Consider the following 15396-nt stretch of genomic DNA (forward strand, 5'->3'; position numbering starts at 1 on the left):
TCTAGAGTCTTAGCCTTAGACTGCTCGTATCCATGCTACTAGGATAGCTGGTCTATAAGGTTGACTTACAACCAATCATCAATAAGGGTTGTTTGGACTGATATATAGTGATCACTAGAATAGTGAACACTGCACATCAGGCCAACTTCTCACAGCTCCCAAGTACTGTATGCAGTGGACCGGAGTCGGGACAGACTTGGACATGTTGATGTGCAACCCCAACTTGTTCAAGAGAACACACGTCTTCTGGAAGTGTGCTTGAGCTTCCGAGAAGGAGGAGGCCTTGATCAACCAATCGTCCAGGTACGGGTAGACAAACACCTTGTTCTTCCTCAGGTGTGCCGCTACCACCGCCATGCACTTTGAAAATGTTCTGGGCGCAGACTTCAGCCCGAATAGCAGTACAGTGTATTGATAATGATTGGCGCCGACTTGGAACCGCAGGAACTTCCTGTGTTTGTGTGCAATGGGCACATGGAAGTACGCATCCTGTAGGTCTATAGCACAGCCAGTCTCCCTGTTGCAGCTGAGGATAACTCTGATGCAATGACAGCATGCTAAACTTTTCTTTGCGAATCTACTTGTTTGCTTGCTGCAAATCCAGAATGGGCCTGAACTCGTTCTTGTCCTTCTTGCGAACCAGAAAGAACCGGGAGTACAGACCTCTTCCTCTTTGAGACAGAGGTACGTCTTCTAGCGCCCTTTTCCTTAACAGGATATTGGCCTCCGCCTGGAGCTCGCGCAGTTGAAACTGCGAGCTGACCGGTGGAATTGATGGAGGCGGGCTGGTGAACCGAAGACTTTATCCATTGCAAACAATATTCAGCACCCACTTGTCCGGAGTAATTTTTCTCCAATCTGCCAGAAAAAAATCGAACGCTTCCCCCCACCGGAGGGGGTAACGGATGTAGGGGAAGTAACCGCTCAGGGTCGAGACCCAGCTGGGCCTTTATTCGCTGCTGCGGACTGCTGGCCGCCTCTACCCTTCTGGCGCTTCTGGAAGGGCTTCCGGAACTGCTGCTGCTGCTGTAGCTGCTGTCCCGAAGTCTGTCCTCGCCCTAGAGCCCCGAACCGTCTCTGGAACGGGCGGTAGGCCTTCTTCTCTTTGGGCTTTTCCAACCCGACCGCCGTCAGGGTCTCGGCGTCCGCCTTCATGCAGGCCATTTCGTCATCCGCATGTTTGCCAAACAGGGCTTCACCCGAGAAAGCCACCCGCTGATGAGCTTCCGGCTTGAGTGACGTAAGCCGAAGCCACGCGTGGCGCCGCTGATTGATACCATGATAGTACCCCTGTGCAGCCAGAAGAGACGTATCCGCAGCCGCGCTGATGAGCTGGTTTGACACCAGAATCCCCTGCTTCAGGATCTCTTGAAAGTACTGTTTCTTCTCCCGGGGAAGGAACTCAGCGAATTGCTGTAGGGACTCCCATAAGGCACGATCGTACCGCCCTAGCAAAGCCGCAGCACTGACCGCCTTCATAGCAGTAGCGGCCGTCCCACAGACCTTTCTGCCTGCCGAGTCGATCCATCGGCTCTCCTTATCCGGAGGTACAGTAGAGGACGGGGAGGTGGCATGTTGCTTCCTAGCCGCCATCACTATGACAGAATCCGGAGTAGGATCCATCCGAAGAAAGGCAGGGTCAGAATCCGGGGCCCTGTACTTCTTAAGGAGCCGCGAGGGAGCGGCCTTCGTCACCGCAGGGGTGAGAAACAACTCCTCTGCAGGCTCTACCAGCCCCGGCACTAGGGGTAGTAAAGGTCGAGACAGGTGTTTTTTATGCAGTGTCTCGAAAATCACTGATGTCATTGGAGTAGGCACCGTCACCGTGATACCCAATTTAGTTGTACCCCTCAGGAGAACATCCTGGAATGTGCTGATGTCGTCCACCGGCAATACTCTCGTCCCCGGGGATTCCGACAAGGTCGGTGAGTAGGTTCTGGTCCCCGAGGAATCCATGCGGGACCGTGACCGTCGCCTCCTGTGACGCCGTCTCGATCTCGTTGAGGACCTGTGATGACTCCGCGATCTCCCCTTCCGACCGGAGCGAGATCGCGATCTCCTTGGCTTCGGGCGCTCAGCCGGCTTCACCAGAGTGGGCGACTTTGGCCCGGCAGGTACCCTTAGGGGGCGTCGGGAATCGAGGCAGCGAAGCCGTCCTCCGAGGAACCGGAGGAGGCCTGTCAGCCGGAAGCTGAGGTTGAGGTTGAGGATGAGGTGGAAGTGGAGGCAGGGTGGGAGCCCACGGCGGTGGCCCCCAGGGCAATGGAGGAGGGGGCGTAACCGACTTCTGCCTAGAAGGCGTAAACACTTCAGAATACTCCGAGCCCGGTGATCCGCCTTCTTTCCTAGGCTGGGGCGTTGGAGAATCCCCCATCGGCACCTGCCGCCTGCTTGACTGACTCCTGGCGCCATAACTCCTTCTGCGCCTCTTTGGCGTCGGCCCCTTGACGGCGAGAGTCTCCTCCTCGACGCTGAACGCCTCTTCCATGACGTTGAACGCCTTCGCCTCGACCTTCCCCTCGACGGCTACCTTCGCCTCGACGGCGATCTTCGTCTTGACGGAGAGCGTCTCCTTGACGCCGAACGCCTCCTCGACACTGAGGATCCCCTCGACGACCTCCTTCTCTTCGCCGACGGCGAACGGCGGTGTCACCTCGACGGCGAGCGCCTACGCTGGGTCACTTCTCGACGTCGATTACTCGACAACGAAATCGTCACCGGTGATCTCGACGGCGGTCTATTCAGTTCCCTCGACGCCGAGCGTCGACGCCGAGCGTCGACGCCGCTTCAACCCAGAGCCCTGTGGAGACGGGGAACAGACTGCAGTCATCCCTCTCGACGCCGACGGAGAATGGGGACGCTTGCTGGTCTTCCTGCCCCTGGGGAGCCTCCCAGAGGCCTCAGCATGGGCAGAGGAAGCCCTTCGAGACCCACCTTGTGCCTTCAGCCTTCTGTCTTCCAGGCCTTGGAGCCTGATCTTCAATCTGTCCCTCAGGGTTCTGCTAAAGAAGCCCTGGCAGACGTCACACTCCTCTGGGACATGAGATGAGGGAAGGCAGATGATGCACACCTCGTGTGGGTCCGACTTGGCCTTCTTCCTCGAGCACTCAGGGCATTTGTCAAATAATGCAGGCATATTGGCAAATAAAGAGTGCACCAAGACAAACACAAGGAAGAAACACCAAAGTACTTCAAGAAAAGCACTCAAAAAACTTTAAAAAAGTGAAAAATCACCAAATAAACCCTTGAAAAGGGAGAGCTCAATGCTCCAGGGTCCTGCTTGCAGGAGCCGGAAAAAAAGAACTGAAAGTAAAAGGGACCTGCAGTGCATTTTGGGATACTGTGAGACTTCCGGAAAGTTCTCTTAAAGGCACAGTATCCTGTTCTGAGCCACATAATGGCAGCCTATGGGGCTTGTCTGTCCACTTCTTCCTCTGTCATTCCAGAGGGTTTTGCTGTTAAAGGCAAGGTTTTTCTCTTGAAAAACCCTGGACAGGCTGTGCTGTTTGTGGATTTTGGTGGAATTTGTAGTTGAAGTACTGGACAGTGTAGCCTGTGGATATAGGCTGCATTATCGGTCTTTAAATTCTCTCTTAAGTGTCGATGCAGTTCTGCATGTTTTGACAGCTTAAGAGATTATTTTTGATTGCTCCGGGGTCCACGCACATGGGCGGGACCATTCACTAGATTATGACTATAAACAGAGATCCCCTACTACAGAATTCAGGTTGCCCCATTCAATCTCCAGGCATGAAGGTTTAAGGTCTGGAGGTGGGGGGTGTAGAACCTGCCCCTTCATCTGAGAGAGGAGAACTGCCCCGAAAGGGAGACGGAGCGGCGGGCACGAGGAGCGGTGGAGAAGATGTGTACCACACCCTTCTTGGCCAATCCGGGGCGATCAATATAACTTGGGCCCGGTCTTGGCGAATCTTCCTCAGAACCTGAGGAATCAAGGGTATGGGGGGAAACGCGTAAAGGAGCCGCGAGTCAAAACTCAACTGAAACGCGTCCCCCAAGGCTCCCCGCATCGGATACTGGAGGCTGCAGAATGACAGGCAGTGAGCATTCTCGCGAGTGGCGAACAGGTCCACCTGAGGAGTCCCCCACGTCCGAAAGATGTGACGAACCACCTCTGGATGAAGCCTCCACTCGTGGTAGGCCGAGAACTGCCGACAGACTGTCTGCACGCACGTTCAGAACCCCGGCCAGATTTGCCATCAGACAAATTCGATGGTCCTGAACCCAGGACCAGAGACGCAGAGCCTCTCTGCAGAGACACTGCGACCCTACTCCTCCCTGCTTGTTGACATACCACATCGCGGTGGTGTTGTCCATCAGGACTTAAACCGACCGACCGCGAAGGGAAGGGAGGAAGGCCTTGAGTGCCAAACGGATCGCCCGCAATTCCAGAAGGTTGATGTGAAGCAACCTTTCCTCTGGAGACTAAAGACCCTTGACCTCCAGATCCCCCAGATGAGCACCCCACCCTAGAGTGGATGCATCCGTTATCACTGTGGCCACCGATGGAGGCAGTTGAAAAGGCTTTCCTTGAGACAGGTTGCCTTCTACTCCCCACAAAGTCAGATCCGCTGCAGCTTCTCTGGAGATCCTCACAGACTCCACGAGATCTCCGTTGTGCTGATACCACTGCCTGCGGAGGCACCACTGGAGCGCCCTCATGTGCCAGCGTGCATGGTTGACCAACAGAATGCAGAAAGCCATCAGACCGAGCAGGCTAAGGACCTTCAGAACTGGAACGACCGCTCCATTGTGAAATAAAGGAATCAACTCCTGTATATCGCGAATCCTTTGAGGTGGAGGGAATGCACGACACAAAGTTGTGTCCAGTACCGCACCTATGAACAGGTTGCGCTGTGAGGGCACCAGGGTGAGATTTGGGTACATTTATCGAAAAACCCAACCTGTGTAACAACAGAGTTGTTTCTTGCAAATGATGGAGCACTATCTCTGGGGATTCGGCTTTGATCAGCCAATCGTCCAGATAGGGGAATACCGGTATCCCCGATCTTCTGAGATGTGCCGCCACCACAGCCATCACCTTGGTGAAAACTCGAGGCGCAGTAGTAAGACCAAACGGTAGGACCACAAACTAGTAGTGCTGTGAACCCACCATAAAACGGAGATACTTCCTGTGCGACTGCAGGATAGGGATGTGAAAATATGCATCCTGCAAGTCGAGCAACACTATCCAGTCTTCTTCCAGCAGCGCTTGAAGAACCTGTGCAAGGGTGAGCATCTTGAACTTCTCCCGTTTCCGGTAAAGGTTCAATATCCTGAGATCCAGGATTGGACGAAGCCTGCCATCCTTCTTGGGTATCAGGAAATACCGGGAGTAGCATCCCTGACCCCTTTCCTGCTCTGGAACCAACTCTATTGCACCCTTTCTTAACAGTGTCTGGACTTCCTCCTGCAGGAGTAACAGGTGTTCCTCCGTGCAAAAACCTTGGCAAGCAGGGTAATTTTGAGGGAATTCCCGAAAGGGAAGAGCATACCCATTTTCTACGAGATTGAGAACCCAAAGATCTGATGTAACAGATTCCCAAACACGTAGAAAATAGGTAAGCCGACCCCCTACAGGACCCGCATGATCCTGAATGGCGGATCTAGGGCTGCTTTTCTGTGGCTGGGGGGTTGGAAGAGGTGAAGGAGGCCTGACGTCCTCGAGGACGAGCTCTTTGCTTACCCCTGTAAGACCTGTACAGGGGGTTCTGCTGCTGCTGGCCTTGCCGGTAGGGGCGAAATGAAGAACGTCCAAAACCTCTATACCTTTTGGTAGATGAACCCCTGGTCTGCAGCCCCATAGATTTGTCAGTAGCCCTACTGTCCTTAAATCTCTCTAAGGCTGCGTCAGCTTTTTTTCCAAAAAGTCCAACACCGTCAAAAGGCAGAACAATAATGCGGCCTGAACGTCCGCCGAAAAGTCAGATGACTTCAGCCAGAGGCAACAGCGGTTCCCATGATGCGAGCAACCTAATCGGCAGTGTCCAGCCCACTCTGGATCACCTGGCGTGCAGCCGCCTGTGCGTCAGTCAATACTTCTTCAAAATCCTTCTGTTGTCATCAGGAATTTTAGGAGCCAACAGACGCAGCGAATCCATAAGGGCATGAATGTATCTCCCCATAAGGCAAGTGGCATTAGTTGACTTTAAACCATACTTGCTGAAGAAAAGGACTTCTTAGCAGTCTGGTCCTGTTTCTTGGCATCCTTATCCCCAGGCACTTGAGGAAATGCGCCCACAGTCTTTTTAGAACAAGCTGCCTGAATAACAAGACTTTCTGGCGAAGGATGAGACGTTAAAAAATCAGGGTCCCCAGGTGCAACTCTATACCTCCTTGCAACACTTTTAGACACTGCAGGAGCTGTTAGAGGCTTGCTCCAAACCTACAAAATAGGCTCAGTTAAAGCCTCATTAAAAGGGAGCAACGGCTTAATTACAGAACTTGGGGAATGGAGAACCTCAGTCAGAAGATTAGATTTAAATTTGACCGTAGGCAAGGTTAAATTCAACAGTTCTGCAGCCTTCCTCATGACCATGTGGTATGGCTTAACATCCTTTGCCGGAGCATCAGATACAGAAACAATCATCCTGAAGCTCACCTTCCTCCATCTCAGCCTCAACCTCCCTATACCTTTGTTCTTCCAAGAGGGGCTGAGCATCCCTCCTAGATCTCTCCTTCAACAGCCGCGCCGTCGGATCCGTGAACGACTCCGACGGAGCCGGGATCGACGTCGGGATCGCCTCCGAAGTCGAGATGTCGAGACCCATGCCTTCGTTTATGTTTTTTCTTTGACTTCGAAGCATGATCAGATGAAGACCTCAAAGGAGACGTCGTACGAGATCTTGACCGCAACCACGCCCTTTTCGAACGTGATCTCGAATTCTTTTTTTCTTTACTACCTCTCAACTTCGCCATCAGAAGCTTGGTCTCCCTCTCACGAAGCGCCTTCGGGTTCATTTTTCTACACGAAGAGCAGCCGTCGACGTCATGGTCCGAACTCAGGCACCAGATACAATCCTCGTGCGCGTCCGTGATCAACATAATCTTGCCGCACTCCCTACAAGGCTTGAACCCGGTCTTCTTAGTCGACATCGCTAGAGACACAAAGAAGCAGGAAAATCGAGAAAACAGTAACAAGTTACCAATAGCTACAGAGATTCCCGGAAACCGTTAGCGTCGACGACGCGGAAAAAAGGGAACTGATGTCATCACGCCGGCGTGGGCCTATTATGGTGTCGGTGACGTCAGCGGAGTCGCGCGCGATGCCGTGCCTCTGTGACGTCGTCCACGTCGGCGCAAAGCTACTGAAAGAATTTCCGAATGTTGCTGACGCAAGGGGGATATTCACAAAGTGAGGAATACACTGGTATATGTATCTATCAGAAAATCTATTTTAACATTTCAGAGATAACCTTGTGATGAAGAAACTGTTACCTAACTTCTAGGTGATAGCAATTCTCATCTCACACACAGATGAACAGTTGTATATAATTAAAGAAAGCCCCAGCTCTCATAAATAGTAAAAAAATGAAGGTGCTTATCTTTGCGTTCACTATTTTCTACAGATTCCTTACCTTAAGAATATCCACCATGAGCCAGACTGGAATCAGAAACTTTCCCTCCCACCAATACTTTCCAGTACCACTAGGTGGTGTCATGGGACCTCAGCCGGAACTACATCATCCAAAGATTCATCATTTATTCTCTTACTGATATAGTTGACCCAGACAATCACAGATGTGTTTTTTCAAGGTGTCATCTGTGTTTGTTCTATGAAACAAAATCATTGCTAGACCTACTGCTGAATTGTACCAACTTGGGAAAGCAAAGACGACCTACCAAACCATCTATTACAATACTCTGGGAGCAGCATACCAACATTATACCATTGAAGAAGCAAGCTTGTTTAATCACAGATCAATTCCAGAACTTAGACAGAACATCCTCATGGATACTAGTTGCAAGGGGAAACTTACCAGAGAAAAGAGGTCATTCTGCAAGCTAAGCCTATCCACAGGAGGAAGGGAAAGGTCTCTGATTCCAGGTAATAAGCTTTCAAGCATAGCATAGCTGTACTGAGTGCGGTAGAATCCAACAGTGCCAGGGTTCAACTGAAAAAGAAGATCAACCAATCATGCAAGGAAAAACAAGAACATTAAGTTACTTTCCAAGATTCCTCTATTGATTCCGATCATTTGCTATTATTCTTCACCAATTTTCAAGACATAATAATTCGCTCCACATATCTTAATAGGGCTATGGGGGGGGGGGGGGGGGGGGGAGATATGATTCATGAGTGGAGGAGGCTTGGAATTACCTTCATAGTGATTTCGCTATTCTACTCCTACTCTGATTCCACATTCACAAGCAGCTGTGTCCAAAAAATGAATGCTGCCAATTCAAAAGTATTTGAGTTGTTCTTTCCAATGAGCGGGTTTCCATTCATATGAGCACTACACATGCATGGCAACACATCCATCAATAACCACCAACGATCATACATATTGTTTTCTGCTATTCTGGCATTGTAGCAGGCATGTGCTAATTGAGGAGGAGGAGGAACAGATTCCTTCCTATGGTGATTCAAGAGTACTGTAATCAACTCGAAAGTAATTTTCCTTACTCTGTCAACCTGTTTGCCCTCTCTCTCTCTCAACTTATTGGGAATCTGATTTCAGAGCTTTAAATGCTAGGAAGAAAAGTTTGTGGAAAAGAATATTGACAAACCAGGGTTTACACAAACAGGCTGCACAGCAAATTTCAGATGAATCCAGACAGTCATGCTTTCAGAAACAATGCAGACTCCTATATCGCTGCTCTATCTTTGTTTTAGAGGAATGACCGTGACTTTTTTTACGTGAGTGAATTCAAGTGATGCCACAGGTCCTGATATCAACATCTAGAGGCTTCTGGGTGGAAAAATGAGTGGGGTAATATGTCCATTTAAATGAAATTGTCATCTTCGGAATAAAGGGAAACAATGTTATGTTGGGATTTGTAGCGCGCACAACTACTCGAGTATCCTGGCGCGAAATGTCCTAAGGACAACTGTTCCCCTATCAAAAATAATGGAAGTCTCTCAGGATGAAAGACCTTCAACTTAATCAGTCATACTGGATGAAATGAGTGCTTTAAACCAGTTTTTAAGTTGCTAATGTATTACTTCATATTCTTCTTCTGTAGCTGTATTGAATTACAAAATATAATTAAAATGCAAAGACACTGTTTACTTTTTTTGGAGAGATGCTTCCACTCATAAATGAGCAGCGACATTTAAGGTCTATAAATATCAATGATGATTTTATGATAAAAGTTCTGTAATGCTACATCTTATAAGGAACCTTCATTAAGCTCTAAGTATTGAGCCCTTGTGAGAAGGTGCCATCTTTCTTGCATTGGTTTGCCCCCACTATTTTCTGAACTGCTGATGTACTTTGACTGAGTGTGCCTGGGCTCCTGCCAACCAGGTGTACAAGGCCTGTGTTCCTTACCTAAAACTGTATTGAACCTAAAACCCAATTGGCATCTCTGGCCACCTATCAGCCCCTAGTAAATGGTACCCTAGGTACCCAGGGCCTGGTGACCAGAGAAGACCCCTAAGGGCTGCAGCACTTATTGTGTAAGTACAGTGATGCCATTAAGAGTATATGGTGCTGGGAGGTTGTCATTACGAACTCCACAGCACCATAATGGCTACACTGAAGACTGACAAGTTTGGTACCAAACTTCTCAGCACATTAAACCCGCACTGATGAGTGGCTGCAGAGGCTGCCACACAGCAGACATGTTGCTGGACCCCTGGGTGGAGAGCCTCCGCTCTCCTGGGCCTGCAACAATGCACATCCTGGGCGAGGTGCTAGGTCTCCTCCCCAGGATGGGCAGGGGGAAGCTTCAAAAGGCATGCCGCCTCTGTGAGCTTCTCCAGACCACTTGCTGCACTCAGCAACTGGCCCCCACCAGTTCTAACCCCCACTCTGGTGGGAAGACTGGAGGGAAACCCTACATCAGGAAGGGGGTGTGCCAGCCTGTACCAACCCCACCCCTCAGGTGGGAGAGGCGAGGTGAAGCACGACCCCGGGCTCTGGCCATTTTGAAGATGGGGAGCCCTGCCCAATCACAGCTAGGCTCCTGCCCCGTCCCACAGGAGAGGAGCAGGCTAGGGGGTGCACCCACCCCAGGACAGGGACCTATTGGTCCCTGCCCTTGCCCTACCTGTAACACCCTTAAAATGTGTATTTTGGAGCACCCTGATCCTTCTTTCCTCAGATCCCAATAAGAAAAGAAGAAAGAGGATCAAGAAGAAGAAGCCCCGCCGTGCAACAGGACTACACCCTCTGACTTGGCCCCAGCCCTACCGGCATGTCGATCCAGGAACCTGCTCCTGCTTAATCCCGGCGACTCCTGCGGACAGAAACCTTGGGACACCCGGAGGACCTGCCTGCCTTGACCCTCTTAAAGACTGGGACTCCCATAAGCAGAGGCTCTGCTTCAACAACCATCCCCTGGTGCCAGCCAGGAAGCTCAAGACCTGCCACTGTGCACCCGCCGAGCCCGGACCGTGCCAGAGTGATCCAAGACCACGAGGATGTCCCCCCGGCGACTGAGACCCAAAGTCCAGTGTCCAAAGACCCTCCTCGACGAACCAGACGACACCTGCAGCCTCAGAATCAGGGATCCCTCCAACCACGACCAGCCGAGGGTAAGATTTCCCGCCGCCCAAAGACACCCCAGCACCCGCCGCCCTGTGACCCCCTGACCCTCCCTTTGGGGTAACTACCTTTTCTCCAGGATCCCAACTTACCTCTCGAAGTGGTGGTCGCACCTGAAGAATCACTGTCCCAGAGTCTGCAGCCTTAGTTTCCTTTTTACCTTTCCAATTGAATAACATTGAGCGCCCGATGGCTCAAAAGTACCCTGCACCCAGCCGCCTGAGTGCCCCTGGCAATGCAACCTGTGCCCTATCCTACTTCCCCATTTGCCCTGAGCAAGTGACCAGGAGCCCAGCTCCCACAGGCGCGTGGCCTGCTAGCCAGAAGCCACCAACTGGAGGCCCCCTGCCCCTCATTGGATAACATTGGGCCTAACTACCTCTGCACCCGGCCGCCCCTGTGCCGCTGAGGGTGAACCAACTGTACCTACCTGACCCTGGGGGACCCCTACATCTATGCCCAGAACCCTAACTTTACCAGTCGGGTACTCACCTGGAAACTGGTAACTCACTTACCTGCCATTGGATAACATTGACTGGTTTGACTCGAAAAATCTTCTAAGTGTGAAGTTTTGAAAACTTAAAATATTCCCATAAAATCAACCGAATGCCGAAGTACTCACCTGTGATCAGGAGAGAAACCAGTACTGCATCTTGTAGCGCAGTACTGAAACGCAAAAGTAATCCTAGCCGGGTTTCCTAGTAACTTGAATTTTCTCCATAGGAATCCATTGTGTGCTTTTCTGTGAAATTTCTTCTGTCTACTTTTGAAAACTTGAAATATTCTTTAAAAATCATACCAAATACTGAAACGTAATTACTTACCTGTTTTGAGTTGAGACCCCAGTGCTGGAGCTAGGAGCCCAGTACTGGATTACAAAAGTAACAAGATCGTACTTTATCTGCAACCTGAATTTTCTCCCACTGGAAAAAATTGCCAGATTTTCATTGAAAAGTTTCTAAGTGTGAACTTTTAAAATAGCTTTATATTCCTTAAAAATCACTGCAACAACTAAAGAACAAGTTATTTACCTTCGGTAACGATATATCTGTAAGAAACAGTAGTTAGTATTAGATTCCTTACCTTAGAATATCCCCAGGCGTCAGACTGGATCCGGAAATTTTTGCCTAGCAGTACCCTTGCGCGTCAGTAGGCGTCGTCTGCAGCTCCGCGTCCGTCATCGGCGCCGTGATGACGTCGTCGGAGTACTTAGATGCCGCCTCCATGCGCTGACGTCACTTCTTAGACACAGCTTTTCCGCGCCAGAAACGCAGAGCCATTTTAAAAACCAATACTGGTGCCATTGAAACTAGGACCCTGAAAGGGGAGACCTCAACCCTAGATATCAGTTCGCAGAACGGGGAGGATGGGTGGGGCGGTAAGGAATCTAATACTAACTACTGTTTCTTACAGATATATTGTTACCGAAGGTAAGTAACTTGTTCATCTGAAAGAAACAGGTTAGTATTAGATTCCTTACCTTAGATTAGATACCCCAGCAATACCAACTCCGGTGGTGGGTCTGTGAACCAATAATCACACCAGAAAGTCCTGGAGGACGGAACGGCCAAAGAAGCCATCCCTCCGGACTTGGCTGTCCAGGCAGTAATGTCTTGAAAATGTGTGCAGCGATGCCCACGTAGCTGCCTGACAGATGTCCTGCAAGGGGACTCCCCGGCCCAGGACAGTGCTGGCCGCCGTGGCCCGAGTGGAATGGGCCCTCAGCCCAACAGGAGGCTCCTTCCTCGCCAAGGAGTAACATGCCTTGATACACAGGACAACCCACCGAGAGATGGTTCTCTTGTGTACCGCCCGTCCCTTCTTAGCGCCCACGTAACCAACAAAGAGTTGGTCATTTATTTATTTAAAACATTTATAAAGTGCAGCTATCCCCTTACAGGTATCCTGGCGCTGAGATAGCTCCTAAGAGAGATGCACTGGGAGAACAACACCCGGAACTGGCGTGTGCGATCTAGATCGAACGAAATTGCACGTTTTGGGTCCAGTCGGTGGAGCCGTTCTTCCTCTTTAGAGGGATGCGGTGGCGGAAAGAAGGTGGGAAAGATGATAGACTGCCCGATATGGAAGGCCATGACAACCTTGGGCAGGAAAGATGGCCTAGTCCGCAACACAACCTTGTCCGGATGGACAGAGAGGAAAGGGGGTTTGGACGAAAGAGTCTGGAGCTCGCTCACTCACTCTCCTGTCAGAGGTGATGGCAACCAGGAATGAATATGCTACTTACCAGTATGCATCTGTTCTTGGCATGTAGGGCTGCTGACATTCATACCTGTAGCATAGATCGCCGCCTAGTGTTGGGTCCGGATGATTGCACATTGTTGCCCTGGAAGAGTCTTCGAAGTATCACGAGATAGGTGGCTCCTCCCCTGGACTACAGTGCGCATGGGCATCGACTCCATTCCCAGATTGTTTTTAGCCATTGTGGCAAAGATGGAGTGTAACAGTGTGAGCAATGGCCATGCTAAGAGAAAGTGTAAGTTCTGCAGCCGCTACAGGCGCCGGGGAGGAGGGCGGGCGATATGAATGTCAGCAGCCCTACATGCCAAGAACAGATGCATACTGGTAAGTAGCATATTCAGTTCGAGGCATGTGGGCTGCTGAATTCATATCTGTAGCATAGAATATATAGCAGTCCCTCCATTAGCGGCGGCCGCCTGTGCCAGCTGCAGACGTCTGAAAAAGTGTTTTTAGAACAGCCTGCCCTACAGCTGCCTGCTGCTTGGAGTGCACATCTACACAGTAGTGTTTAGTAAATGTGTGTGAGGTAGACCATGTGGCTGCTCTACAAATGTCTTCCAAAGGGATATTTCCGAGGAAAGCCATGGAGGCCCCCAACTTACGGGTGGAGTGGGCTCCAGGGGGGACCGTTAAAGTGCGCTTAGCTTTTTGATAGCAAATTTGAATACATTAAACGATCCACCTGGCTATACCTGCTTTGGAAATGGGGTTGCCTTTGTGTTGGGCAGAAAAGGCAACAAAGAGTTGTTTCGTCTTCCTAAAATCTTTAGTTCTATCAATGTAGTAAATTAAAGCGCGTTTGACGTCCAGAGTGTGGAGCATTCTTTCAGCCACGTCTCTGGATTTTGGAAGAACACGGGCAGTTCAATAGTTTGGTTGACATGGAACTGTGAAACCACCTTAGGAAGAAATTTAGGGTTAGTGCGCAGCACCACCCGGTTGGAGTGAATTTGTATGAATGGCTCTTGTACAGTGAGCGCTTGGAGCTCACTAACACGTCGCAGTGACGTAAGGGCTATTAGGAAAGCCACTTTCCATGTTAAGAACGGAATCTCGCATGAATGTAGAGGCTCAAAAGGTGGACCCATCAGTCGGGTGAGTACCACATGAAGATTCCACTCAGGAGCAGGAGGGGTCTTGGGAGGAATGACACGCTTGAGCCCTTCTAGAAAAGCTTTAATGGCAGGTACTCGGAAAAGGGAGAGATGCTGCCGGTTTTGGAGATAAGCTGCAATGGCGGATAAATGTATCCGAATGGAAGCATATGCCAGATTGCATTTGTAAAGATGCAACAGATAACAAATGATGTTGTGCGTGGACGCGTCAAGCGGGTCATTGTTGTGTTCCACGCAATAAATGACAAACCGCTTCCATTTTGCTGCGTAGCATGCTCTGATGGTGGGCTTTCTTGCCTCCCGTATGATATCCATGCAGTCAGGAGGCAAGTTGAGGTAGCCAAACTCTAAGACCTCAGGAGCCAGATCGCCAGGTTGAGCTGTTGCGGATCTGGGTGCTGAATGTCGCCATGGCTCTGCGTAAAAAGTCTGGGTGTGAGGTGCAGCCTTTGATGCGGTACCACGGAAAGTTCTAGAAACGTGGTGTACCATGGTTGGCAGGCCCACGTTGGAGCAACCAGGATGAGCGTCAACGAATGTTGCTTTAGCTTTCGTGCCACCAGCGGTATTAGAGGTGCTGGGGAAAAAGCGTACGCAAATTTGCCTGACCAGTTCATCCATATCGCATTGCCCTACGACTGTGGGTGCGGGAACCTGGCGGCAAAGCTTTGGCATTTGGCGTTTTCCCTTGTGGCGAACAGGTCTATCTCTGGATGACCCCACTGCTGGAAGTACGGGTGGAGTACTGATGGATGTATCTCCCACCCGTGCATTTGGTGGCTGTACCTGCTGAGCAGATCCCCCATCTGATTGTCCTTGCCCAGGAGGAGTTCCGCCATGAGGAAGATGTTCCTCTGAATGGCCCACTTCCACATGCTCAGAGCCAGATGAGACAACTGTGGAGAGTGTGTACCTCCCTGCTTCTGAATGTAGTACATGGCTGTCATGTTGTCCGTCCGGATCAACACGACTTTGTTGCACAGATGTACTTTGAATGCCTTCATCGCCAGGCAGATTGCCAGTAGCTCCAAGTGGTTGATGTGCATCTTCCTTTGCTGTGTCGTCCATAGTCCCTGCACTGTGTAGTGGAGCACATGAGCTCCCCAACCCTGTAGAGAAGCGTCCGTTGTTAGGATGATCTGTGGAAAAGGCTCTTGGAACGGTCGGCCCTTGCAAAGGTTGTGTGGAGTCCACCAATGCAGAGAGGTGTATGCCTGACCGGTCACCAACACTAGGTCTTTCAACTGTCCGTGAGCCTGATTCCACTGACGTGCCAAGCACTCTTGAAGCGG

The 15396-nt window shown here is 50.6% G+C and overlaps 1 protein-coding gene across 1 annotated transcript in view; it reads right to left on the bottom strand.

Moving 5' to 3' along the window:
• Window positions 1-15396, bottom strand: part of NPEPPS (aminopeptidase puromycin sensitive) — a 1244137-nt gene that overhangs the window by 313416 nt on the left and 915325 nt on the right. The window contains exon 16 of the mRNA XM_078645599.1: window positions 7998-8132. Coding sequence (XP_078501725.1) covers window positions 7998-8132 — 135 coding nt within the window. The remainder of the gene's footprint in view (window positions 1-7997; window positions 8133-15396) is intronic.

Source organism: Lissotriton helveticus, chromosome 5_1 (assembly GCF_964261635.1).
Source record: "Lissotriton helveticus chromosome 5_1, aLisHel1.1, whole genome shotgun sequence".
Lineage (NCBI taxonomy): Eukaryota > Metazoa > Chordata > Amphibia > Caudata > Salamandridae > Lissotriton > Lissotriton helveticus.